General features: G+C 40.5%; 1 protein-coding gene and 2 pseudogenes across 3 annotated transcripts; all 3 read left to right on the top strand.

Annotated features, from left to right (window-relative positions):
• Positions 1-4,811: 4,811 nt before the first annotated feature.
• LOC145483517 (uncharacterized) lies at positions 4,812-13,862 on the top strand (annotated as a pseudogene). The gene is made up of 8 exons (XR_014048934.1): positions 4,812-5,816; positions 6,071-6,314; positions 6,627-6,729; positions 11,325-11,427; positions 11,786-11,901; positions 12,484-12,557; positions 12,653-12,930; positions 13,124-13,862. The product of XR_014048934.1 is annotated as an uncharacterized LOC145483517 (transcript).
• A 433-nt stretch (positions 13,863-14,295) lies between these two features.
• LOC145485542 (uncharacterized) lies at positions 14,296-16,178 on the top strand (annotated as a pseudogene). The gene is made up of 2 exons (XR_014049207.1): positions 14,296-14,634; positions 15,005-16,178. The product of XR_014049207.1 is annotated as an uncharacterized LOC145485542 (transcript).
• A 797-nt stretch (positions 16,179-16,975) lies between these two features.
• LOC145485541 (uncharacterized) lies at positions 16,976-19,569 on the top strand. The gene is made up of 3 exons (XM_081464199.1): positions 16,976-18,821; positions 18,897-19,431; positions 19,542-19,569. The coding sequence occupies exons 1-3, from the start codon at positions 17,036-17,038 to the stop codon at positions 19,567-19,569; spliced, it is 2,349 nt and encodes a 782-aa protein (XP_081320325.1). The 5' UTR covers positions 16,976-17,035.
• Positions 19,570-25,113: the final 5,544 nt, after the last annotated feature.

Genomic DNA, 25,113 nt, shown 5'->3' with positions numbered 1-25,113 from the left:
TAGCCATTTTTGACTTAGAGGCAGTGGTGATCATATGTGTCAAAAGAGGGTCACAGATTTATGGTATTCGACCGTTAAATAAGTTGACAGATGGCGATGTACATCGGACGCTATGTAAACAAAAGCAAACTTCTGCTTTATGAGCGACGAATGGTGAGAGATCGACTAGAAACACATCAAATCAGCTTTGGACTTGCCTTTTACAGCAAATGAGGTTAGAAAATTTCGAAATTATCAGCCCTCTGTCTACTTCAACTTAACATAGGTCAAGTCATGTGGCGCATGCTAAAATACACGTCTAACCCGTAAATTGAAATTTGACGACGGATGGTCAAATATTTGCATTTTTGACGTACTTTGAAAAGCTCTCGCGTCGCTCACAATCATTTGCCCAAAGAAATTTTTACAGGAATCTGTAGACCATCCTTCTGCGATTGAATCACTAGAAGCTTGATCTATTTTAAGGTTTCGCACATGGTGAAAATTAATTATATTCACGAAGTACTTTTAAGTGAATGAAATACATGTCTTCGAAATTTAATTATTGTGCACCCAAAAAGACAACGCAACATTCCCTAAAATCAACCCAGTACACATTTAAACATTGCACAAAAATATTTGAGTGTTTTAAAGATGGAAGAATGATGTGGTTTTGCATGCGAGGCTCTCAAACTTGTGTTATAAAATGGTGCGTCAAATGACGATTTTAACGGAATTTGGTAATTTGCATATTTCTTTGAAATAAAAGGATATTTTGCCAAAAAAACTATCCAGTAGTTTTTGTCATGCCCTAGCCTATCAACCATGAAAATATGAACGAAATCGAATTTTCGACCCTTGCCGAATTATTTTCCATTTTTATGGACAGGGACTCTTAAAGTATATGTGACTTGTGGTCTCCTCCAAACTGCCAATCGCTCTTGAAAGAGAACACAAACATTCCACTATCTTGTCAGAACATTTACTGACCCTTGTCTCTTGCAGTGCAGAAAGGAATTCCTTGTTAACTTGGTGCGTGACTTCTGCCAGCTCAAAGCGATGTGAAATTCCAGTTTGGAAAAGAGGCGAATGGAACATGAACATGCCTTCACCCAAGTCATCCGGTAAGAGCTGAAGAAATTTCCCGACCAAGATAACTTGTATCCCATCAAATGGTTTCTCTTCTGTTAACATGACGAGCTTTGCCCGAGAAAAAAATTCTCAGCAGGCGCCGTAAGCTGATGCTTCGGCAGGCGAGAGAAAGGTGTTTTGTAGATGTCATTAAATTAATTACACTGAAACATAATATAATAACCAGACATCGTGAATCTGCGTGGGACGTCTTTATTGAACGCGAGGCAACGCGAAGCCATTCGAGGCAACCATTTTGCCAATATTTTAGAGATTTAATGTAGTTTTAAAAAAATGTACGATGTTTTAACACGAATAAAATGCTGATTCCTACATCCTCATTAAGTAATGCCAGATTTCTCATAGACTATATTTTTATCTTTATCTTGACTAAGTTATTTTTGCCGAATGTCAAACAAGCACACCATACTTCAGAGAACCTTTGGTAGCACGTCATTTTTTTAAAAACTGTCATATTTTTGCCTGATTTGCTTTGTCTCCTTGCAACTATCATAACCCGACTGTTGAAAAAGCCTGCCGTGTACATCCTTCCATCTTCGCTCCCACTGGGAGCAGTGAAAGGTCTTTGTTTGACTCTGAGACTTGAGGCGATGAATGCTAACCTTGCACGGGGTATTTTCGTGTTCATTGGCCGGGTGTTAGAGCAGAGGAGCAGAGGCAGTCTTGTTGCGAGACGGTTGTATTTGCAGCCTTTTGCCACGTGACAAATGAGCATGAGTAACGCAATGCATCAATTTGGTTCCAGTACCGCGCCAAATTAACTATTGTTTACATTGCTGCTGTTGTACACTTTTCTTGTCCTTTTTGATTAGTACAGATCTGCAGTGATCGGATGAATACCTGAGTTAAATTCGTACTTATTAAGAGATATTTTACTTTGGCGGGACTTTCAAAGTTCAATAGCATCATGGTTTCGATTTCTTAACTATTCGAAGTGAAGACATGGAGGCAGCCGACTCGATCAGAGCCTCTCCGTCAGATTTCAACATTTCGAGTCTTTCAAGGGTAACAAGTCCATCACTTTACCCTCAAAAGCATTGGTATGTCCTCAAGAAGGAAATTTGTGGTGTCTGATCGGCAATTTTTTGAGAAACGAGTTATTTAGGAGATTTTCTGACAATTTCTACTGTTCCCCAAATAAAAAGTTGAAGATAGCAACTGACAAGAATCGTGAAGATTCGAAACCGCGGTCTTGCTAAAAAACCACACATATTGCTTGCTGAAATGATCATGGACATGGAGGACAACCTATTGTCTGAAATGAGCCCGCTAAACACACCTATATCCGTCCTGGATGCTCCACGGACAACCAGTTTGAGGGCATCTCAGAACCCAAGGACGAGGACGAAATACCGAGCTACCAACCTCCCAGAAAACCAATAGCAGTGAAGAACCAAACAAACGGAGGTGACAGGAAAAGAAAGCAGAAGCAGAAAGCCTATACTCACTGGAGGCAAAAATCAAAAGAACTGAGGAGTCCATAAATAAGTTACAGAAACACTTGGACAATAAGACCTGTCCTAAATCACTACGTTATAGTGCGCAGGCGAATATCCCACCAGACGAACAGTTCAAAAAAGACATTCAGGCGGTCAAACAAAAAGCAGAGCAAGGTTTTCTTTCCTCACTCGCTAAGTTTAAACACTGCTGCCTCGACAGACAAAAAAATAAGCTTTGAAAGGAAAAAGGAAAAACTCCACGAGAAAGCACTCCTGAGAGAGGCTTAAAGAACAAATCCAAACCTAAACCGCCATAAGCTGACCTCAGTGTAAAAAACCTAGCAGCTATACTAGGAACGGACTCTGAAAATGTGTCAACTCTACTGTCAACATTAAAAGAAATTGTAAACAATAAAGATGTTGAAAAGTACACGTCTGTTCACTGAGTGTTCTCACACTACTAACACAGACAGCAAAAAGAAAGTAAGGGTAAATCAAAAATGACAAAAACACAAATAAAAACCAGAAAGTGCAATGTACGCAGAAAACTATTAACCTCTTCACTTACAAAAAATGACAGGTTTATAAAGAAGCTATCCAAAACGAATTTCACAGATAACAAAATTAAATTACTATACAAGGGATTGAAATTTATACCGACTGCCATAGTCACTAAAAATAAAATACGACACCGTCTCTTGCAAGATTACAACGATTTTGCCAGACGAATGAGCTTAAAATACATTTTTCACGGGCAAAACAAATCAATCCATCCATTCTATGTCAAATCAAACTGGGAACCACCAGTCCAACCATCAGTAACATTAGAAACCTACCTGGAAGAGGTTAAACTACAAATCGCGGAGATAAAAGTGACCAGACCAAAACCAAACTTGTCACGCAAAGAACGTAAAGTATTAAGTGTTTTAAAACAAAACAAAGATCTTAATTTCAGAAAGGCAGACAAGGGAAGCACACTGGTAGTCATGGATAAAAATGATAAAATACAAGAGGGCCAAGTACTAATCAATGACCTACATAGTTACAAGCCTCTTGACAAACCTATGGTAAAAGAACACACACCACAGTGTCACGCTTGATTTCAGAACTACACCGTGACAACTACATTGATGACATGACTAGAAAGTGGTTATCTCGAACACCAAATCCACCACGCATTCTGGAATTCTACACCCTTACGAAGATCCACAAACCTACTCTAGTAGGAAGACCAATTATCTCAGGCTGCAATGAGCCTATGGAAAGAATATCAGCATTTGTTAACACATTACTTCAGCCTATTTCCATATCACAAACATCTTATCTTAAAGACACTACAGATTTTATCAATTTCATTGAAAACACGAAAGTGAGAGTAAACGCATTCCTTGTATCTATGGACGTGACTAGTCTATATATGAATATACCACAAGAGAAGGATATAACTACAGTATGCAGGGCATACGAAAACTTTCATAAAAATAACCCTCCAATCCCCACACAATATATCAGAGAAATGCTAAGACCTATCCTTGAAGAGAATTCCTTCCAATTCAATGGTAAGAATTATCTTCAAATCCACGGTACCGCCATTGGTACTAAAATGGCCGTTGCTTTTGCAAATATGTTTATGGCTGATATCGAGACACATATTCTTAGCAATAGCATCGTAAAACCTACAATTTGGAAATGATATATTGTCTATATTTTTTCTTTATGGGATGTCAGCAAATGTGATATAGATGAGTTCATCAAACAAGCAAACTCACATCACCCTACAATCAAATTTACAGCTGAAATTTCAACACTGAAACTGCATTTCTGGATACAGTTGTGTGCAAAGGTGAACGATTCAGAGATCAATCCATCCTGAATATAAAAAAACACTTCAAGCCAACTGAAACCTTTCAATACACTCATTTTTCCTCTACTCACCTGCCGGGTGTCAAAAAAGGATTCGTGAAGGGAGAAGCTCTTAGACTCTTACGCACTAACTCTTCAAGAACAAGATTTGAAGAGAACATTATTAAATTCGAATCGCGTCTCTTTGCTAGAGGTTACCCAAAAAATCTGATTGGGACACTCCTATCAGATATCAAATTCACAGAAAGGGGATCAGCACTACAACAAAAATACAAAAGCCGAAAAGATATCTTGCCTTTTGTAACACAATATCAACCGTCAGTGCCTAATCTCAAACATGTTTTAATGCAAAAATGGCACTTGATACAAAACCAGCCTTCTCTACGGCAAATTTTCAAAGAGCCACCACTCATATCTTTTGAAAGAAGGAAATCTCTTAAAGACATACTCGTAAGAGCGAAATTATAAAGGGGTCAAAGATTATGCACATGGTTCAAAAGTTTCCATTGTTAGAAGTCGTGTAGGCCTGTCATTCCTTGCTACTTCCAACCAGCCAAATTGGTGTTTGTTGTTGTTAAGTTCAACAGAATGCCAAGTACCATCTTCGTCGCTTCCACGTTCAGCTTAATTGCTGGCCTTATTCATCACAAAGGTATTCCACCACACAGTCTTATCAATTTGCCATGTTTTCTGCCAATCCATGGTCTGCTAGACTATCACATTGGATTTGGACAATGATTTGGACCCTGATCGCGCGGAAGACATTTCTTTTGGTGGGAAAATCCACCAAAGTTCAGAGGAGCTCAGTTCCTTGCTCGCTGAAAGAACGGCGAAGATAGACTCTCTTGAAATACAGATCAAGGATCTTCAAGCTCAGATTGCAGAATTCAAGTCGTTCATGGAAACAAGTTTGAACGATTCATCCTTTTCCGATTTGTCTTCCCCATGTTTCTCCTCAACGCCGTCAAAATCATGCCCGAGTTCCTCATGTAGTTCAATCAAGGATACAAAGATCTGTCCAGATTTGGGATCCACGAACAAGAACGGCTGGTGCTTAAAAAATGCAGGGAGGTTCACGCTGCCCTGGAGGACATTTCTGAAAAGTACCATGAGTCAATTGCTTCTGTCCTGGGGAACACCTTTTTGTGTGGCACAAGTGAGGAGAGAGGAAAGGTACGGGATACCATCTCAGAAGTCATAGACTTGGTAATGGAATCAAATGGTACCAAGAAGGGCTTGTCTCAGCTCCTCTCTCCAGATACACAAGTGCATATATTTGAAAGCATGCATGTTCCAGACTGGGTGTATTTCAAGTTACAAACACAGTTGCCTGATTCAGCATGGCAGACATTGCTGAACTTAACTCGACTGGGAAAGAGTGGGGTACGTCTTTAAGCTCACTGAAACAACTTCTAGTTAAGCTTAAGTGATAATGATAAATCGAACCATAGTGATGGATGAATAAGTATTTAAATCTAAGTAACCCTAAATTATCTTGCGATTGTGATTGTCATTCTCATCTTGAGGTGCATGTAGGGATGAGGGTGGGAAATTATTAAAATAATGTCAGCAAGTGTTTAAGGAAGAGGGTCCCAAACAGATATACATGCATTGACTTTTTTTAAATTTTCCTTAAGAGATCTGAGGACACACCTGTACTGCTTTCAAAGAACAAAATCAAAGCCATAAAGAAAATAGTGCTCACTGTGGTATCAAAAACTTTGAAAATTGCAAAAGTTGGTGAGGCAGATTTTGATGCTTGTGATGTTGACCTTAGTTCTGTTCTTGTGTGGGCAATAAAGGAGCAGCATCTTCATTCATGTGACACAGAAGACAAAGAGTTCAACATAAAACTTGATGGATGCCCCCTTGGAGGTGTGCGTTATTTTAATTGTCCTTTAAGGTGGCTTTAAGCATACATGTAGGTCTGCTAAGTTTTGTTCAATATGGAATAATAATAATATTACATTTAAAGATGCAAAAATATTGACTGTATTCATTTGGGAAATAGGCATTATTCTTTTGTACAGGACTCATTAGTCTGCACAGTATAGACTGGAAATCATCTTTAATGTATAAAATAATTATCTAGTAATAATTATTTCAAAAGTATAACTATATATGTTTGGAAATATGTTTCATAAAAGCTGCTTATTTATATATGCGTTTTTGTATTCAATCAAAATAGGTAAGATCAAGTGGCTGTATGACTGGCACCCATTAATTTTGACAACAAGAGTTCTGAGAGTGCATTGTCAATTTACCCCATTGCAATAGGGAACTGTAAAGAAAAAAGGTTAGTAGCACTTAAATCAGGTATCATGATAAATGAAACAACTATAAACTAGTAATAGTTCTAACTAAAGCTGTCCCCATTTTCTTTTTTTGTGTGTGCACAAAACAATTAAGGCTGGTTTTCACTAGAGCATTAGCACAAGCTCAAGCATATGCATAAGCACAAGTGAAAACAGCTGGGACATACATGTATTAAACATATTAAGCATAAGCAGAAACATAAGAATTAATGAACACACTTATTTGTCTTGTGCCGTTTTCACTAGTAACATGATCCAGCTTATGTGGAGTGCATTATTAGTGAAAACAGTACAAGACAAATAAGTGTGTTCATTCTTCTTAATGTAACAGTATTCATATTATACATGCAAACGCAAACAAAACACGCGAGTTGGGCTACGAAAGACAGTTTAATAGGACAACCTATATACTGCCCAAAGAGAAGGTTAGCCCAAACTAATAATAAAGTTAATTAAGGCAAGTAAGTAAAACTTGCATACACATAGGGAACATTTGGTGGTTTAGCCAGAGTTTCTGAAGTCGAAATGAGAGTTCAGTGGAGTACAAATGTAACATTGACAACAGTCCAAGGACCAGTGCCCGATGGTTTTGATGAGATGGTCTGGAATGCCAGCATTGGCAGAAGTGGCGTCCCAAATTCGGAAGCTGTGTCCACCGAAGAGGGTGGGGTCGATTCCCAGCAGGCGAAGACATGAAGAAGAGAATGATAAGAGACATGGGCGGCTTAGGGGGGAGCCGTCTTGTAGTGCTAACAGAGGGGTTGTATTGTAGTCATGTGAGCTTGGGTTATAATGGCGTATTAGCGTTTGAAGGCAGCAGACAGGGCAGATGTCACTTTTGCTGTGTCCGGAGAAGAGAGTGTGGGATCTCCAAAACTGATCCGTCTTAGAAGTTTTAAGCCTGAGGGCGATAAACTTGGTACCATTGGGCGAGGTACGAAATTGAACATCAGAAGAGTAAGGTGCCGATCGGGATGGAAATCTTTTGGGTGTAAGATGGTAAACTCGCCACACCTGAGCAGGAAAAAAAATGCCTGGTGACCATGGCAGACCACTTTACGTAATCGTCACGAGAGCTGAGGGAAATGAATTGCTTCATGTCGCCGCGCAGTTCTGTGGTGATGACTAGTTTTTGCTTGGCTGTGATCCCATGTAATCTGTTTATTCCTGGGACAGTCTGACGAAATTGCAGTATGTCGTCGAGTGGGTTGGGATAGCCATGGGCAATATGAAGGGCACGTATGGCAGAGAGATACATGGATATAGATTGCAGCTGAATTCTGCTCGCTAACTCGGTGATGAAAAGCATCAGCGTCTGCTTGGAGGCTGGGAACAGAGAAAGGTCCAGCCGGGAACAAAAGGCAAGGTACTGGCGTTGAGGGGCACTGTAAGTTCGTTGCGTGGAGTCGGCGAGGCCGTGGGTGGAATACTGCTTTGCTTTCACTTGAAGCGCTTCCAGTTGATGATTGGGATGGGTGTAGGCTGTTGGTCTGCCTGTGGTAAGAGGTGATGAAACCTGTTGAGCTGGAAGCAAGATAAAGCGTCAGCAGTACAATTCTGGGAGCCTGGGATGTGCACGGCCGAAATCTCAATACAGTTATTCGCACACACGAAGAACATGTAGCGTAGGAGGGCCATTATATGTGAGCATTTGCTGGAGCCCTTTCAAATAATCGTAACGATTGTTTCATTGTCACAGTGAAACATCAGGCATTTCCCACACAGAGAGGGGTCCCATGCAGAGAGTGTGGCCGCGATGGCATACAGCCCTTTGAAGGCAATACAAAGGCGAACAGGGACCTGGCATGCATTAAACGTACTACAGAACCAGGCACCATTAAAAAATGCACCAAAGGAGTGTTTGCAGCCGTCAGTGAACAGGTGACAAGATAGGCTGGTGGACCAGAAATCATCGTAGAAGAGCGATTTGCCATTCCACTGAGGAAGGAAGGTAGACCACCAACGGATGTCCTGTTTGCTCTGACGGGTGAGACGTATGTGGTGTGACGGAGAACGGGCCTTGCTGAGAAGATCGACAAGACGATGCTGAAAGTGCAACCCAGGCGACACACATTGCAAACAAAGTTCAGGGTGCCGAGAAGCGCTTGAAGCTGGCATTTAGTGCAATGAGACTGACCCTCCCATGCCGCCAGGAGAGCAAGGGTATCATTTAGACATGATGACTCAATCCGTGTCTCTTGACAAATGGAGTCAATTTCTATGCCCAGTAGGGTAAGGCAAGTTGACAGGTGCACAAGTTTAGAAGGGTTAAGGGTAAAGCCGAGGTCAACGCAAGTTTGTGTTGTAATGTCCAGGTTTCGAGCACATGGTGAGGTGGCGGAGTCGCATGTGAAAAAGTCATCCATATAGTTCCAGACAGGATCTGCCCCTCGGTCGTGCATAAAGAAATTGAGGGCATCAGCATACCAGAGAAATTGAGCAGGCGCACTGCGAGCGCCGAACGGGAGGAATAGGTTAACAAAATAGCTGGTTGTCAGTTCACCATTGACGTAGATTGGCCAGGTGGAGCTGACCAGTTCCCAGTACTCTGGGCGGACCAAGATATGCCGGTAGGCATCCGATAAATCCACTTTAGCCATCATGGCTCTGTGGCAGCTTGCTTGAGGAGAGAGATGGCCCGATCGAGAGTGTCATATTGGCAATGGAAACGTTCCGCTGGGATAAAATCGTTAACAGAATGGCCCTGTGGCCACGAGAGGTCATGGATGACCTGGTATTTCAGAGGATTTGAGCGCTTTTTGGGTACCGCGCCCATCGGCGATCTGACAAAGTTGCGAGTTGGAGGAGAAAGGAATGGACCAGCCATGGGATTGAGGTCGAGTTCCCGGTTTAATTCTTTGATGTGTTCGCTGGCGTCCAGCGCAGAAGGGTGATTGGGGTAGGATTGAAATATTGTCGGTCCACTGTAGCCAAATTCTACCTCGTGCGTGATGTCATGAAGGAGTGCCTCGACGAAGGCGTTGTCTGGATGGTTGACGAGTGCTGCACTCCACTTGGCTACAAAGAATGGGGACCAGGGTTCAGGCAGATTGTGTGCAATCTGCCAGGGCATGGTGCCCTCGGCAGGCTTTGCATACGTGTGCCCGTTTGCACCCTGTACCCAGATTGCAGGCATGCCATTGGAACAGGCTGCACTCTTCGCGGTTGTCATGGAACCGCTTTTCCAGCTTCCATGGTTGGGCAGGACAATAGGTTCCTTGTGGGTTCGAAGGGCTCTTTTTCTGCACCGGTGTCCCCAGCATGGAGGCCTGGAGAAAGGGACATTCCCTGGTCTCATGATCAAAAGATTCACAACGGAAAAATTGTTTGGCATCCTTCCTTAGGGCAGTGGCGTCAAGTGTGGTCATGTACAAGGAGTGGTCGAGAATATCAAAGCACTGGCCCCCTACTCTAGCAGATTCCTGCTGAAAGCGGACATCGTAGGCATAGACCGCTGACCAGATAAATTTTCGCCTCCCTTGGTGAATAATGCAATATTTGGCCATTTCGCCGTTGCGGTGAGGATTGGCAAGCACAATTATTCGTTCGTATTCCGACCAGGCCAAAAGCCATGCGGAAAAGGAGTCGATTGCACTTTGGGAGCAGGATTTCTGCGGCTGTTTTCTCTAGTGCTTATGCTTATGCTTGTCCTTGTGCTTATGCTCTAGTGAAAACCAGCCTTTCGTACACATTATTGTATGAACTAAACCTTTTATTTCTTTTTTTTTTTAATATATCACTCAAAATGATGTTCCTATAACTAATTAGGCAATTTATATTGAATATGATTGATATTCTATGATCAAGCCTCCAAAAAAATAAGATTCCAAATTAAACATAAAGAAAATTGTTTAGCTAGAATTCTTGCTTTTAATTCAGAAATAATTAATAAAACTACTTTCTCAGTTACTTACATGTATGATACCTTCTGACTTGTTTTCCTCTCAAACTCCATCCTTAGGATCTTTTAAATCATTTTAAATGTGGGTGTCAATGGGGGTTATCTTTTTTGCCATTGTAACCAACATATAAACAACAAAATATGTACAGACAAACATATAAAAGATGATCAACTTTTTAGCGTATGTGGTACTTAATGGCCAGAGGTTGCTGACTTTCCAGGTCATTAACAACATTTTTAGGATGCAAGTGTAAAATTCAGTGTACAGTACTTTGACCTTCTCTGACACTTCTGGAAACCCTTAATAGACCCTGATATTTCATGTTCGTGTGTCCTCTTCAAGTTTGACCCTGATTTGATCTTTACAACTTGCTCCGAGCCTGTGCTCTTGCCTGGAGTTTTAGTTCACAGTTCCAGGCTTCTCTCTTCACTTCTTTGCAAACATTGGCAGCCTTTAGTGCTGTAATGTCCCTCATAGTTCTCAAACATTTTTGCTCAAAAATGTGCTTGGGGTGGTCGATCACAGGAGCATATTATTGCTAACAGAAATTATTCTTAGTGTTCAATGTGCATGCTTGGTTGGCTATAAGATTAATAGTCATAACAGGCTTGAAAATTGTGCCGATAGTAGTCCACTGCAGAATGCTAATGATGCTGACGTTGGTTTTTTGTTAGGTTGAATTCAAAGCAGGTACTCAGGAATCTAAATTATCAAAAGAATGCTATTACAAAATATGGCATGTGGGTGGATGGAAAAAGTATAAAATTTCTTTCACAAGTAATTCAAGAGATACAAAGGCAAGGGTATAAACTAGTACTTTATATAAACCTGCAAAATTAAGAATCATTATGATTTATAATGTTTAATACATACTTAAGCTGTCTATCAGTTGAATTTCCTGAAATCTGCATTTTTGCACACAGAAATAATGCATGCATGCAAAATGCATACTCATGATCGTGTTGCCCTAACAACAACCATCAATGTCAATGTTATTTTTCAATTAATGTTCATTAATATGGATTTGACAAAGGAACATGATACCACTCTTTATCTATGTACATGTGTCATGAACAATAATTTGCCTGTGTGTAATCCATTTAAATGTTTCCTAAATTTCCTGTTCTTCATGCAGTGACTATTGATTACAAGGCCTTGCTACTTCTACTGAAGAAGAAAGATGATCAAGATTTCAAAGTTGGAGCCAAAGGATATGACGTGGAATTTTGTGTATTTTATGATGCTATCAGAGTACTTACGTTTGTTTATTTTTTACTTACCTGTAATATCATTAACCAGTCTGCTGTCAGCCAAAAATACTGAAATGCATCTGCCAAAAAATAGGAATAGGCTACAACCTGATTTTATTTGCCATTATGCAAGAAAGCAACAAATAGAGAAAAATAGTTTGACTCAAAAAAAGAAAGCAAGGCAAACAACCAAAGAAACAACACAGACTGGGATCTTTACTTTGTTTGCCGAAATGTTTTGTGGAATAGACTTAAAGTTAGTACATGTAGGTCATAAAGTGTAATTCAATCAAGACTGATATCTTTAATTGCTATATAAAACACCTGATGGAATAGGGCAGTTGAGAGAACAATAAATTGATCACAATATGTATCTTCCGAATACATCAAGTGATAATCACTAAACATAATGATTAAATGATTATGATTGGCAGCTAACATGTAGTCAGACGAGTGTATCTGATTTTCTTGATAGCAATTACCAGTATTAACAATTCAGCATTTTTTTTACATTTGAATTGAACACTATGTTAAAGTATTCAAGAAATAAAATGTTACAATTTCAAATTTTATTTGTATTTAGGCTTGTAAATGTCATGGAGCTGACGTAGATGAAACCTGTTTGGATTGCCTAAGATCTAAAGCAAACATTGGAAGGTGAGACTAGTGTGAAGAAATGACATAAGCAGCAAATTTCAGATATGCCCAGGTGAAGTTTCCAGACTTAAGCTCTCCTTTTTTCTGCTTTATAGGTCTTCAGGCATCCGAGATGATCTTAATTTCCTTCTGGAGGAAGACCTAAGTGCCATCAACCTATGCTCTCTACATTGTGAGATGAGAAATTGTGAACAAATTTTGGGCTCTTTGGGATTGTTTGCTTGTCGCGTTGGAAGCCTTGACAAGTTGAATGAGGCTTTGTCTGATTATGGTCCTGATAATTTGCAGGCATTTCCAAGAGCAACTGTAAAGGAACGGAAAGGACAGCAAACAGAAATAGATAGAACAAACATAAAAGTGGCATCTATTTCAGGTATCGATGTTCATTGCCATATACTTGTATCTTACTCATTTTATCAGCATTCTTAATAATTAGGAAGAATTAATTTATTTTCATTTTTATAACAAGCGTTGTTTATACGTAGATATTGTTGATTACTACTTTTTGAATTGCAGTAACTGTTATTATAATTATAATAACAATTATTATAATTATTATCCCTTAGGTTCTACTGAAAGGGCAGTTTTAAAGAACTTTGAAGAAATTGTAGAAAGATCATTGCCACTTGAGAAAGTGACAAAATATTACAAGGAATCCCCTGGAGCTGCAAAAGAGGTCATTTTGAACTATGTCACATTCTTTGAAGAGAGAGTACTGGTAAGCAAAGTGAATCTTTACACTCTAGTTTGAGGTGTGCTGTGCGAGTGGATGTCTTACCTTTGTGGACACAAAAAAGATTGGATGAGGCTTCGGAATAATCAAGATTGAGGTAAGTGTTATCATCCGAAGCCGAAGGCTGAAGCTGATAACACTAACTGAGACCTTTATTATTTCGGATGTCACAAAAACCGAATCTCATAATTGTATTATTATACATTGTTATGAAGAAAATAACGACAAACACACTTTATTTTCAACAAGCCATTTTCTTACGTGAACTTGATATTACTCTTGGAAATCATGCACTGTACACGCAACCTACACATTATTCACTAATCTGCTAGCAGATTAGTGAATAATCTGTAGGTTGCACTGTGTCCCAGAATAACTGTAGGCTTTTAGCCAATGAGAAGACAGATGGTGACTACAATGTATAATAATTGCTGTTGTTGTATGTTGTTTACTTGCAGTTTGTTAGTAATGTTATCCCTATAATTAATTCATTTGTAATTAATTTTACACGACCCCACAAGCTTTGAGCTTTAAGTCTTATCATGCTTAAATAAAGGATATGTATGTATGTATGTATGTAGAAAAAATTAGCCAAACTAGTTTTAATTTATTTTGACCTGAAGTTGACTTTAAATAACATGATTTAAATACGAATTTAAAATTAGATGGTGACTCACAGGACTGGCCAGGTCCAGAAGCATCATGGTTTGTTGCCTTTGAGTACAACTGGCAATGCAGCTTGTGGGAGGACTCAAATCCTTGACCAGAGTGTTTGTAAAGAGAGCGAAAATGATGCAGAACCATAGCACTGTGATCCACAACCAGGTGACCATAATCACCAGTGCCAAGATGCATACCAAATAACTTCTTTACCAAAAACCCCCATTCCTTGCACTGTAGAGAGGAAGACCATCAGATGAAGTCAATAACAGAAGTTTTAGCAAGCCAAGAATTTCAGATTATAGGACATACTTAAATTTGTAAACATAATAATTTCACCTTTACATCATAGATGTCAATAAGCTGCTCTTCATGCTCTTCAAACACTCTGTCATGCATTGTTAGTGCGATCTCTCTCCAATCACAGCAGACCTATGACAAAGAACAATCAAGTGAGCTAGGATTCTTTGCTTGTGAAATTCCTTAGCATGTTTGCCAGGTACGTGTAACACATCATGCTGGACTGTCAATAAGTTTTGATTCACCTGCAGCCTTGAATTGTATCAACTACAGGCAAGTTTACCTGTACATATCAGGGGCCCATGAAACATACTCAGCCATAGCCGCTTTTATTGGTTACAAAGCTTATTGACAGCCCTGTCATGTGTACTTAAGATACATTTTGTACCCGCCAAAAAGTGGTGCCAGTTGCAGTCAACACTGTCATGAGAGTACATGGCTTCTCAACATGTTGCACAGGTATTGGCAGTTCTGTTCATCAATATTATTACTATTGTCCACCGGTTTTAACCAATACTCTTCCAACAGATTTCTTACATATATGTTAATGAAAATCTATATCTTTTTATCCTAATCAAAACCTTTCCAGATGAGTTACATATATATCTACATGAGTTGCGTAGAATCCTTAACTTTATTACTTACTTTCTAACTTTATTAACTTTATTACTTACTTACTATTTTATTACTTACTTTCAAAGCCCTCTATACACGACTTTCATAATGGTGGACACCGCAAGAGTCCTGGATCAAGTTGCGTGAAAACGAGGTCAGAAAGGCCAAAAGATCACGTCGCGTCTCTTTTTGTATACAATGGTGAGTACTTCGATATTTCTTACGGAAAATGATATACCTGGTGCTTCTCTTCTTGGAAGAAAACCTGAGGAATTAAAAATCTCAGAGCTTAAATTTTGGCTCAAATGTCGTGGAGACCCGGGAAAAGGATTAAAGACAAAAGCAGAGCTGGTGAAGCGAGTGTATAAGTACATACGAACAGGCAAAGACAAACAGGTCGTGGATCCAGATCCTCACAAAATCTACAGCCATAGAAAGGAAAAGCAAGGCACGAGATCTGAGCCTGACCCTGAAATCAATGAATCGGTACAGTTTCCTAGCTCTGGATGGGGAACGTCACTGGAAAAGATGCCTATGTTTACGCGGCTCCAGATGCATCGCCATGTTTTGAAGTCTGGAAAAGCGATGCCAATGTAGATCATCACACCGTTCCGACCGGATTAGTAAAGGCCAGGGGTTTCTTAGAAGATGAATACCTGGAAGATATTGAATGTGTGAGTGATTCCAGATACTTTTTCTTTAAAGGGAAGTGTTGCCATAGTTTCAGAAAAAGTGACCCTCCTCATAATCTGCAAATTGCCCTATGTATCTTGTCTGGAGAAGTGGTGAGTGCTTCTTGTTCGTGTGTGGCAGGTAAAGTTGGATTTTGTAACCACGTATTGGCGCTGATGTTTAAGATGTGCAAGTATACTTTATTTTCTTCTACTACTACTAAAGATCTGAGTGAGGAACGGGATCAAAAGTCCTCCGTAGCTTGTACTTCTCAACTCCAGCAATGCCACAAAAAGGGTGGAGGAAAGAACATTGCCCCTCAGCCAGTAATGACAGTAGAAGTGAGAAAAATAAAGGATGCAGAATCCACTTCACGGTCCGGTATCAAACTGCTTGTGTATGATGCAAGAATGAAAAATACGGGAGCAAGGTGGTGTGACTTTATTGTGTATACCAGCAAAGGCATTTATATTCAAAGTATACTTTTTGACCCTGTTTTCTGGGCTGGACTAAAGCAGAAACTGCTCTCTTATTACTTTGAACATTTTCTTAAGTTTGCTTCTGCGAAGCTTTTCGAGGGAAATTGTCAGTTAAACAACAACAGTGACTGTGAAATCTTGTGCACAGCTACATCTGGTTGACTGTTGTAATATTAACTTGTGGGTACCCCTCTGTGGAGTCCCCTACGTTTTTGTGGGCCGCCCCACATCTCGCGAACATGTGAGTTGGCTCATGTCAGACATTGTGTTGACAGTGTTTAACGTTGCGCAATGATACCAACCCATCGACGTCTCTTATTACTGCAGGCAGTGGATCCTGATAGAGTAGTGAAAGCACTGCGGCTACGTCAATTTGTCTCTAAGAAGAATTACGACAAACAGAGTAGAGATCTGCCTCCACTTGAAGTTGGGAACAAGGTGCGAATTCGGCCAAATAGAGATAGAGAATGGCGTGAAGCAGAAGTGTTGCCACAATCATACTTAGTACAGGACGAACAAGGGTGTGTCTATAGAAGAAATCGAAGGCAGATAATCTCAGTCCCAAATGATCATCCAATGAGACCTCAGCTGCATGATCCTCCTTCAAGTCCCCAGTGTGCTGACTCTCCAATATGTCCATCATCACCTTCTATAAAGGACTCAGCACCAGAACCAATGGAATCACCAGAAGGACCAAGAAATGCAGAACGATCACCAATTACAACCAGATCTGGGCGACAAGTTAAAAAGCCCCAGAGACTCATTGAATCCTGTTAGAGGGGAGATGTTGCAATATTAACTTGTGGGTACCCCTCTGTGGAGTCCCTTACGTTTTTGTGGGCCGCCCCACATCTCGCGAACATGTGAGTTGGCTTATGTCGGACATTGTGTGACAGTGTTTAACGTTGCGTTGAGTATTTGAGCCTTATCTAAAGCTATCTTACAATATGGTGTCAGAAGTGAAAACCTTTTAGAGATTGCAAGGAGTTTATCAGGGCTTGGCTGAGTTACAGACCGCGATGGCTGAGCGAGATACGAGAACTCCAGGTCCTTTGGTGCTCGATGCAAACGCAGCGGACAACTGGAGAAAGTTTTTATTGCAGTTTGAAATTTATCTTGTGGCAAAAAGCAAAGATGACAAACCGGACAAATTGAAGGTAAACATGTTACTTCACTGTGCTGGACCCGAAGCGATTGAAGAATATAGTCATTTTGTTTACAATGCTGGAGAAGACAAGGAATGTTATGCGTATGTTTGCAGCAAATTTAAGGCACTCTGTGAGGGAGCAAGGAATGTCATTTATGAGAGGTTAGTGTTTAATAAGCGTAACCAGAAAGAGGGAGAGCGAGTTGATAACTTTGTCAGCGAACTGAAACGGTTGTCGCTAACATGTGAATTCGGCGAACTGCGAGATTCGCTAATAAGAGATCGAATTGTGGGAGGTGTATTATCTGATGAGCTGAGAGGGGAACTGCTAAAGAAACCTGATCTAACCCTACAGAACGCTCATGATTATTGTTGTACCTTTGAAGCCTCAGAATTACAAAAGTTCAAGTTCAACATTCAAGCGAGTGCTGGAACTGAGCATTCATTAGGAATTCAGCCTGTTAGAAAGTCAAAAGAAGCTGACAAGACAGCTACTCGTTCTTGTAAGTTTTGTGGTTACAAGCACCCATTTACTCGACCATCTCGTTGTCCCGCATTTGGAAAACAGTGCTTAAAGTGTAAGAAAGAAGGTCATTTTGCCCAAGTGTGCCCAGGGAATGTAAAAGAAGGTTCGAAAGTTGATTTAGTGCAACAAGAAAGTCCACCAGACCTAGACACTCAGAATATGAATAAGGAGGTACATACCTATTTTGGATCTATTGAACTGGACAGTGTTTCCGATTCCAGGAAATCAACAAAGAGCCTTATCACTCTTAAGATTGAAGGGCAGAATGTTGAAGTAAAAGCAGACACAGGTGCAGAGGCTACCGTCATACCCTTTCATCTGTATAAGAAAATCTCCAAAAAACCTCTCCAAAAGATTCAGCAACCCTTGAAAGGCTGGCTTGCAACTAAGCCCATTCATCCAAGAGGCTGTGTATGCCTTCAAACTCAATACAAGAATCGTCAAATGAACCTGTTGTACCTTGTTGTTGACGGGAACTTTACACCCTTATTGGGATGTGATGCCTGCTTGGATTTAGAAGTCCTTCAGTTTATGAATCTCCAACTGATAGATACACCGGTACCTAATCCAGCCATGCCGGATACGCCAAGAGCACATGGAGACCAGACCATCTTCCAGAAGGACCCAATATTGAGGGAGTACCCAGATTGTTTCAGTGACAAACCCGGCACACTTCCAAACAAAGTACATCTGGAAGTTGATGCTTCAGTACCCCCAGTTGTTCACCCTCCCAGGAAAATTCCAGTTGCTATGCTGGAGCCAGCACGAGAGAAACTCAAAGAGATGGAAGAAGATGGTATTATGGTGAAAGAGGATGAGCCTACGTCGTGGGTCTCATCAATGCTAGTTATTGACAAAAGAAAGGTGAAGGATAAAAGGAAGGACACTCCACTGTCAAAGGATGATGTCAGAATTTGTATTGACCCAAGAGATCTTAACAAGGCCCTGAAAAGACCCCATTATCCAATGGTTACCGTAGAAGAAGTTGCAAACCGACTTTCAGGTGCAAAGAGTTTCACATCACTTGATCCATGCAGTGGATACTGGCAACTCCCCGTAGATGAGGAGAGTTCCAAGCTCTTGACTTTTAACACACCGTGGGGGCGATACCGAATTACAAGACTCCCTTTTGGTATCTCACCAGCCCCTGAAATCTACCAAAGGGAGATGGACAGACTGTTTGAAGGGGTTCCTGTTTAAATCATAGTGGATGATTTCCTGATACATGGTAAAGATCAGCTTGAAGTTGATGACAAATTGAGAACAGTACTTGACAAGAGCAGGGAGGTAGGATTGAAGTTCAACCCTAAAAAGGTGAAGCTTAGAGTACCAGAAGTAAGTTATGTTGGACACCTGTTCTCATCTGAAGGTTTGAAACCAGATCCGGAGAAGATCAGAGCCATTAATGAGATGCCACCCCCAGAAGACAAAGAAGGTGTACTTTGCATACTAGGAACTGTGAATTACCTGGACAAATTCATCAAGCACAAGGCTGACATACAAGAACCCATATCACAACTTACCCAAAAAGATGCAGCATTTGTTTGGGAAAAGCCACAACTAGAGGCCTTTGACAATCTGAAATCAGTCATCACAAGTGCACCTGCACTAGCTTATTTTGACAACAGCAAGGAAACAGTCCTAAATGTAGATGCAAGTAGTAAAGGCCTTCGTGCAGTGATCCTACAGGACGGCAAGCCGGTTGCATTCGGATCCAAAACACTAACTAACTGTGAGAAAAGGTATGCAAACATCGAGAGAGAGCTGCTTGCAATCGTCTGGGGCGCACAGAAATTTCACAGCTATGTATATGGGCGCAGAGTAATTGTAGAGACAGATCACAAACTCTTAGAGTCTATCTTCCGCAAGTCTCTGAATGATGCTCCCCCCAGGCTACAAAGGATGCTATCGAAACTTACCAAGTATGATCTTGATGTGCGATATGTCCCTGGAAAACAGCAAGTCATCTCAGACTGTCTTAGCAGAGCACCTCTCAGTGATACGGAGCCAGTCAGTGAACCAGAAGATGTAATTGGAATCAATCTTATTGAGGAGCTTGGATTTGAAAGCAGCACACTGAAGAGATTTAAGGAGACCTCCAGCATTGACGAAACCTCGAGAGTAGTGATGGAGTATGTCTTGAAAGGGTGGCCGTCTGAGAAAGAACAGGTTGATGAGCTTGCTAGAGAGTACTGGAGTTTTAAGGAAGAGCTGAGTGTGGAGGATGGATTGCTGTTTAAATCAGACCGAATAGTCGTCCCAAGACCACTGAGGGCTGAGGTGCTGGATGAAATCCATGGAGCTCATATGGGAGAAAGTAAGAGCCTTAGCTTTGCCAGAGATTACGTCTTCTGGCCCTCAATGACAGCCCAGATCAAAGACAAAGTCAGCTCCTGTTCAATTTGTAATGCATTCTGCAACCGACAACAAAGAGAGTCATTGCATCCACATGACATCCCTGGATTACCTTGGCAGGTAGTCGGGACTGACTTGTTTGAATATGGAGGCCAAACATACTTGTTGGTCACTGACTTCTATTCAAAATACTTTGAAATTGAATTACTGCGTCAGAACACTGCCACCTGTGTCATTAACAACCTGAAGAAAATATTTGCAAGGTTTGGAGTCCCGGATAAGGTTGTGAGCGATAATGGTTCCCAATACAGCAATGCCAGGAATCTATTCAACAGCACTCATGAGTTCAAGCAATTTGCTGAAGATTGGGCTTTTTGCCACACGAGCTCTCCAGAGTACCCCCAATCAAATGGTGCAGCAGAGAGAGCAGTGCAGACAGCAAAGCGCATTTTGAACAAGGCTGCAGCTGACCAAAAAGACCCCTTTGAAGGGCTGTTGAAGTACCGCAACACTCCATTTGAAGATATCAGCGTGTCACCTGCACAGCTGCTGATGAGTCGGCGCACACGCACAATGATACCAACCCATCGACGTCTCTTATTACCGCAGGCAGTGGATCCTGATAGAGTAGTGAAAGCGCTGCGGCTACGTCAATTTGTCTCTAAGAAGAATTACGACAAACAGAGTAGAGATCTGCCTCCACTTGAAGTTGGGAACAAGGTGCAAATTCGGCCAAATAGAGATAGAGAATGGCGTGAAGCAGAAGTGTTGCCACGATCATACTTAGTACAGGATGAACGAGGGTGTGTCTATAGAAGAAATCGAAGGCAGATAATCTCAGTCCCAAATGATCATCCAATGAGACCTCGGCTGCATGATCCTCCTTCAAGTCCCCAGTGTGCTGACTCTCCAATATGTCCATCATCACCTTCTATAAAGGACTCACCACCAGAACCAATGGAATCACCAGAAGGACCAAGAAATGCAGAACGATCACCTATTACAACCAGATCCGGGCGACAAGTTAAAAAGCCCCAGAGACTCATTGAATCCTGTTAGAGGGGAGATGTTGCAATATTAACTTGTGGGTACCCCTCTGTGGAGTCCCTTACGTTTTTGTGGGCCGTCCCACATCTCGCGAACATGTGAGTTGGCTTATGTCGGACATTGTGTTGACAGTGTTTAACGTTGCGTTGAGTATTTGAGCCTTATCTAAAGCTATCTTACAACATTGACCCTATTATCTACAGTTTCCCAGCGAAAGTTATTTGTTCTAACATCTCTGTATGTTTCAAACAGAATTGGTAATACCATGCTACTTAATTCATCTATTTTTAAATGTTGTGATTTTATTTGTTGACTGGGAATTAATACCTTACATGAATAAATTCTTACTGTTGTTATAGTTAACAAATTGTTTTGGGTTGAAATTTAATCTAGACTCCGGATTTATTTTGAAGCTCTGGAATTATTCTGAATGCTGGAATTATTATTATTATTATTATTATTATTATTATTATTAAACATCTCAATTTGAAATTTCTGCTGCATATGTGACAAAGGGATCAGACAACTGTTCTTGTGACTGTCTTCTTCCCTCTTTTCCACTGTACACAGGCTTTTAGCCAGAATTTGAAGCGGCCATCCGAAATGTCCTCTAGGGCCTACTCAAATGAGCAATTTTTAAGGCAACATATGGAAAATAAAGCAATTTTCTTTAGAAAGTGGCTGTTCACGGGACACCTGGACACCCATCTGGCTAAAAGCCTGGCTGCACATGTATATAATAAGTATTGATATGCTGCACAGTAAAAAGCAGTAACAAACAGTCTGCTAAAATTATTTGGGACTTAAAAAAAATCTTTCATTTTTCAGTGAATCAAATTCTGACCCACTGGTATGCAACTATGCTGTTGTCTTTAAGATACTCATTCTACGAGGCCAGGAATTGCATCTAGCTAGGTACGCTAACTTAATTTGGCACTTAATTGGATAATGCACAATAGAACTGAAATTTACATCTAGTTGACATTCTGATTAAGTGAGCTGATTATTGCATTCAAATAAATTATTTTATAACATAACTAAAGCAAAGCGTGTGCACTGATTGGTTAATTTAGCGTCTACTATTTGCCCATGGGTGTACGCTGCTGACGTGTGTGCCAATGTTTACAAAACAAATCTTTTGACAGACATTGTTTCCAAAGAAATGGCCGATGTCCTTCTCCCAGAAATGCGAAACTGTCTTCACAGTTGTGTGAAGATGAAACTTTATCAAGTTACTGGTGTGCAGTAGGTTGTCATGAATGAATTTTCGCGCACTTGTTTTCTCTTGTCATGTAAGACTACACGAACATTTTTTTGTGATGTAGCTCAATAAAAGGACTTCTGTTGTTCCAATGTCTCAATGTTATGTTATAAAACAAATGGTAAACGTCATAGCGTGCACTATTGAGTTATGGCTGCACTTGGGAGGTTTCCTAAGCACTCAAGAAGCTAGAGTCGCACTCGGCTATCGCCTCGGGACTCTTACGTTTCTTTCGTGCTTAGCAACCTCCTGCGTGCATCCATAACTCAATAGTACACGCTATGGCGTTTACCATTTGTTAATTTGAGTATTAAAAAACAAGAATGCCTCAATCAGGATTGAAAATGGCACACATCAAGTCACTGCATTGTGTACTGTACCTTTTTGGTTTCCAGGAAAGAAAACATTTTCTTATCGTGGATGTGGTTGGAAAAGTGGAGATTATGATTTGAAATCATGGACAGATGGCTATCATCTAGCCTTTTAGAGTACTGTCATGAGTACTGGGAGTGGCATTACTCTCTAGACAATGGAGAGCCACATGATGATACCAAGCATCATTGCCACCCCAGAGCTAATTTAAGTGCTGATGACGTGCTACAACTGGTACAAAAACAGCAGTCAGCACCTAGACACAAAAAATGTGATGCTTTATCTGCAACGCTTGACTCTCCTTTGATTGAAGACCAAGGAAATCCAAAAACAGCACAGCCAATGAAGCCACAAGGGGATGAAGAGGAGGGTGCCAACATAGATACTGGAACCAATCAACAGCCAGAAGAAGAACAGAGCCCCACACTAACTTACACAAAATTTCGCAGCAACTCTGATTCCACTTCCATTAATTACGATCCATCCCAAAATTGCTGATAGTGCCACTGTCATTATTGAAGATGAATGTAATATGATGGCATCACAGCAAACCAGCCTTCAAGTTGCAATTGCTAAGACCACAACAAGAGCTGAAGTTGCTGCCTCATTCAAAAAGTAGCATCACAATCACTCTCTGCACAGCTAAAGCCAGTTTATGGAAATCTGTCCATTTCAGACCCATTTTCTATAGCAGAGCATCCTTGTGAAAGTGATATCCGGAAGGCTAACAAAATCATTCACGATAAGTGAAAAGCTGGCGAGAATCCTAGTGGTATTGAGGTTCAAGGCATAGGACAGTTTGCTGAGAAAGCCTTACCTATCTTGCAATGATTCTGTGCGATAGCAGACACTTACCGTCGAGTATCTGCAGAAGCCAATTGGCTATCACAGATGATGTGCTCACCAGGAGATCTTGTGCTGTTGAGAGATGCCCTTTGGCATCATCCAGCTAGTCAGCCAATATTGAAGCATGGTAATAAATGATTAGATACCACATCATTTTCGGATCTTGTCGAGGAGCGATACATTGATAGCTTTGTCATCGACATTTGTATCAGCAAGTTTCTCGATGAGTCCAAAGATTATTATTATTAGTGTTCGTTCACGTTTGCGTTCGCATTCTTGTTCTTATACTTGTTCTTGTTCTTCTGCTTGTTGTTGTTCTTCTCCTTGTTGTTGTTCTTCTGCTTGTTCTTGTTCTTCTGCTTGTTCTTGTTCTTCTGCTTGTTCTTGTTCTTCCGCTTGCTCTTGTTCTTCCACTTGTTCTTGTTCTTCCGTTTGTTCTTCTTCTGCTTGTTCTTCTTCTTCTGCTTGTTCTACTGCTTCTTCTTCTTCTTCTGCTTCTTCTTATTCTTCTGCTTCTTCTTGTTCTTGTTATTGTTGTTGTTCTTCTGCTTCTTGTTGTTGTTGTTCTTCTTCTGCTTCTTCTTCTCCTTCTGTTTCTCCTGCTTCTGCTTCTTCTTCTTCTTCTGCTTCTTCTTCTGCTCCTTCTACTTCTTCTTCTTCTGCTTCTTCTTCGTCTGCTTCTTCTTTTTTTTTTCTTCCTCTTCTTCTTCTTCTGCTGCTTCTTCTTCTTCTTCTTCTGCTTCTTCTCGTTCTTCTTCCTCTGCTTCTTCTTCTACTTCACATGTTGACGAACTATGTAACAAACTTTCAAAACGAATTGGTCTTCTACGCCATATAAGCTGCTACTTGAAAAAGAATCAAAAATTGATCTACTATAACGCAGTAATCAAACCACTCTTCATGTATGCAAGCACAGTATGGACATCGTGTAACAAAGAGGCACTCGAGAGAGTTCTCCGTATGCAAAAACGGGCTGCACGTATTATTCTTGCAGCACAACGTACTAGTCGAACTGTCACTTTATTTAATAAGCTAAACTGGATCCCCTTTTACAAAGAAGCTTATATAAATCGATGTGCACTGGCCTACAAAAGGATAAACAGAACTTTACCTGAATACATGAACACATCTTTAAGGAAAAACTCTGACGTCCATTCGAGAAGTACTAGAAATTGTAATTTAAATTTATTATGCCCCTCTCACAGAAACGCCTCTGAGGGAGGACGCACTTTCGCCGTCAGAACTATTAAAGATTGGAACAGTTTACCCCGGTCTTTAAAAACAGACAAGTCCGTTAAATTGTTTAAGGCTAAATTATGTAATACTATTCTTAACTCTCAGAAAACTAATGGAATTTTTTAACTCTTATTATTCGTAGTATGTTTGAAGTTGTAAGTCCAGTTTATTATTTGTAACCATTTTTAATAGTAACTTAATTAAGTATTTTATTGTAAATAATATCGTATTTTAGCATTTTATTGTAAATAATATATTTTTAGCATTCTGATTATTTTAAGCTGAGGGCCCCAAGTTTATCAGTAAC

The sequence above is a fragment of the Orbicella franksi genome, chromosome 4, assembly GCF_964199315.1.
Source record: "Orbicella franksi chromosome 4, jaOrbFran1.1, whole genome shotgun sequence".
Taxonomy (NCBI): domain Eukaryota; kingdom Metazoa; phylum Cnidaria; class Anthozoa; order Scleractinia; family Merulinidae; genus Orbicella; species Orbicella franksi.
Note: the sequence above shows the minus strand (reverse complement) of the source record. Positions and strands in the feature narration are given on the sequence as shown.